The sequence below is a fragment of the Chiloscyllium plagiosum genome, chromosome 20, assembly GCF_004010195.1.
Source record: "Chiloscyllium plagiosum isolate BGI_BamShark_2017 chromosome 20, ASM401019v2, whole genome shotgun sequence".
Classification (NCBI taxonomy): Eukaryota; Metazoa; Chordata; class Chondrichthyes; order Orectolobiformes; family Hemiscylliidae; genus Chiloscyllium; species Chiloscyllium plagiosum.
Window position 1 is genome coordinate 255157 of NC_057729.1, and position 2648 is coordinate 257804.

The window sequence follows — 2648 nt, forward strand, 5'->3', positions numbered from 1 at the left end:
AGGGGTGAGAATGTGCAGAGGTTGTGAGTGGGGAGGTGAGGGGGGTAGGACTGTGAACAGGATTGTGATGGATGTGTTCATTACTGCTCAGGCACCAATCTGATAAAGGCAGGTGGCTGTGGGAAGATATCAGTCGGTGACGTTATCGCATCAGCAGACGGTTTAGCACAGCAATGTGAACAATGATAACAGAAGCTGTTTACAGTGATGTTGACAAAAGGTTAAATGTTGGCCAGGGCACCAAGGAGTTGCTCTTCTTCATAGAGCATCATGAAATCTTTTTCCTCATCCAATCGAGAGAGAGCAGGGCTGTCTGTGACAGTACAGTGGACACTCAGTCATACACTGAAACTGAGAGAGAGCAGGGCTGTCTGTGACAGTACAGCAGACACTCAGTAATACACTGAAACTGAGAGAGAGCAGGGCTGTCTGTGACAGTACAGCAGACACTCAGTGCCACATTTATATGATCCTGGAAAAAGAAACTGCCATCTCAGTCTGGTGTACAGTATGTGGTTGGTGCTTAGGACAGTGAGCGAGGTGGGAAATAAACATGACCTTGTCGGTCTCAAAAATGTTCCAAGAATAATTGTAAAAAACCCAACAAGCTGTTCCTTTCTAACATCAGATGAGAAAGATTACTGTCCCAACTTTGATCCAGCAATGTTCCACTTTAGACTCGTCATTTAAATAGTTAAAGGTTCATAGCTTGTTGTCCACCCCAGGTTACTCAAAGGGATTTAAAGGGATATGGCACTATTACAATATAGAAACAGTGTGACAGTTGTATTCACAGTGAACTCCCACAAAATGGCAGTGCGATAAATAGCCACACACTCTATGTTTGAGATGTTGTTTGGGGGATTAATGCAATGCCGGGAAGAACTGCTCGCTGCTTGTTGAGAAAGAGGTTGAAGGATTTAATCCACTTGACGCAGTCTTAGAGTGTCTTCTGAAAGATGATAGCTCAGACAGTGCAGCACTCCTTCAGTAGTGAAGAGTGGGGCTTGAACCCAAGAGATTGTGACTTTGAGATGGGAGTGTCAGCCACTAAGCCCCAATTCAAAAGCTTTCGGTTCTGTGGACGCTTGTAAACTACAAGAGGTGCCCCCATCCCCCATCCCCCATCCCCCATACAGGATCACATTGACTGGGAGGAAGTGAGGACCGCAGATGCTGGAGATAAGAGTCAACAAAATGTGGTGCTGGAAAAGCGCAGCAAGTCAGGCGGCATCTGAGGAGCAGGAAAATCGATGTTTCAGGCATAAGCTCTTCATCAGGAATGTGGGTGGGTCTGGGCCAAGGTAGCTGGGAAGGCGATAGCTAGATGCAGACAGAGGATGATGGTGATAGGTTGGAGGGGGGGTGGGTGGAGTGGTAGCTGGGAAGGAAGATAGACAGGTAGGATAGTTCAAGAGGGTGGTTGGAGGGTACAACTTATTGAGGACTACTTAATGAGCCGACCACCAGTCGAATTAAATACTAATCAAACAAAGAAGGTGCCTCCAAGTAGAAAGGCCAGTCTCGAGGAATGAAAGCACAACAATGAGATAAGCTGGCATCTGGTCAGAGTGCAGTTGCAGCAGGTAACATGAAAATGATGGCATTCTTGGACATAGAGACTGCAGTGGTTGAACTGGGGTGATGATGTGGTGTTATCGCTGGACTGTTAATCTAGAGACACAGGGTAATGTTCTGGGGACCCGGGTTTGAATCCTGCCATGGCAGTGTTGGAATCTGAATTCAGTAAAAATCTGGAATGAAGGGTTCAGTGACTACCATGGACTCTGTCCTGGAAGCATTTGATGGAGACAGTGTAGAGGGGCCTTTATCCGAGAGGTCAAAATTAAACAAGATCCAACCTTCACAGATTGACTTCTCCATGTATCATTCCCTCCAAATGCCTCATCCTGACAGGAGCAAAAAAATGGCAGCCTTTTTACACACAAGTTTAATCCTTGGAGCATATTGTAGGGTACATACAGAAAGTGAGGCACTGAAGGAGGGAGAGAGAGCCTGCAGGGAAGCAAATGTGAGCTGAGAACCTTTTAGGAATGAGAGAGAGGGCTGTGGGAGGAAGAGGGGATGGCTGTCCAAATGAACACTAATGACAGATGGATAAACAGGAAACAAAAGATTTTTTTTTTAAAGTGTTATAAAAGCATTCAGAATGTATTCACTCGTTTCCATCCCCACAGTCCGCAATGCAGTTTTTAGTGAACTACATGCCAGAAGACATCATCGTGGCTCACATCAAGAGTGACGCAAACCTCCTGTGGAGCATCAGCCCGGCCAGTCTCAAGGCGATGAAAGAAGAACTTGCCAATTCTTCCCAGATTTACGTACATCTCCAGTGGACCATTCTGAGGTACAGTGTGTGGCGTAGGATCGGGAAAAACACATGTTACTTAGAATCGTAGAGATGTACAGCATAGAAACAGACCCTTCGGTCCAACCTGTCCATGCTGACCAGATATCCCAACCCAATCTAGTCCCACCTGCCAGCACCCGGCCCATATCCCTCCAAACCCTTCCTATTCGTATACCCATCCAAATGCCTCTTAAATGTTGCAATTGTACCAGCCTCCACCACATCCTCTGGCAGCTCATTCCATACACGTACCACCCTCTGCGTGAAAAAGTAGCCC

The 2648-nt window shown here is 46.5% G+C and overlaps 1 protein-coding gene across 1 annotated transcript in view; it reads left to right on the forward strand.

Annotated features, from left to right (window-relative positions):
• The window catches only part of LOC122559893 (piezo-type mechanosensitive ion channel component 2-like), a gene marked incomplete at its 5' end in the record, with an annotated part of 241404 nt that overhangs the window by 218056 nt on the left and 20700 nt on the right, over positions 1 to 2648 (forward strand). Inside the window, one exon of the mRNA XM_043710001.1 lies at positions 2163 to 2368. Within this exon, the coding sequence (XP_043565936.1) occupies positions 2163 to 2368 (206 nt within the window). The remainder of the gene's footprint in view (positions 1 to 2162; positions 2369 to 2648) is intronic.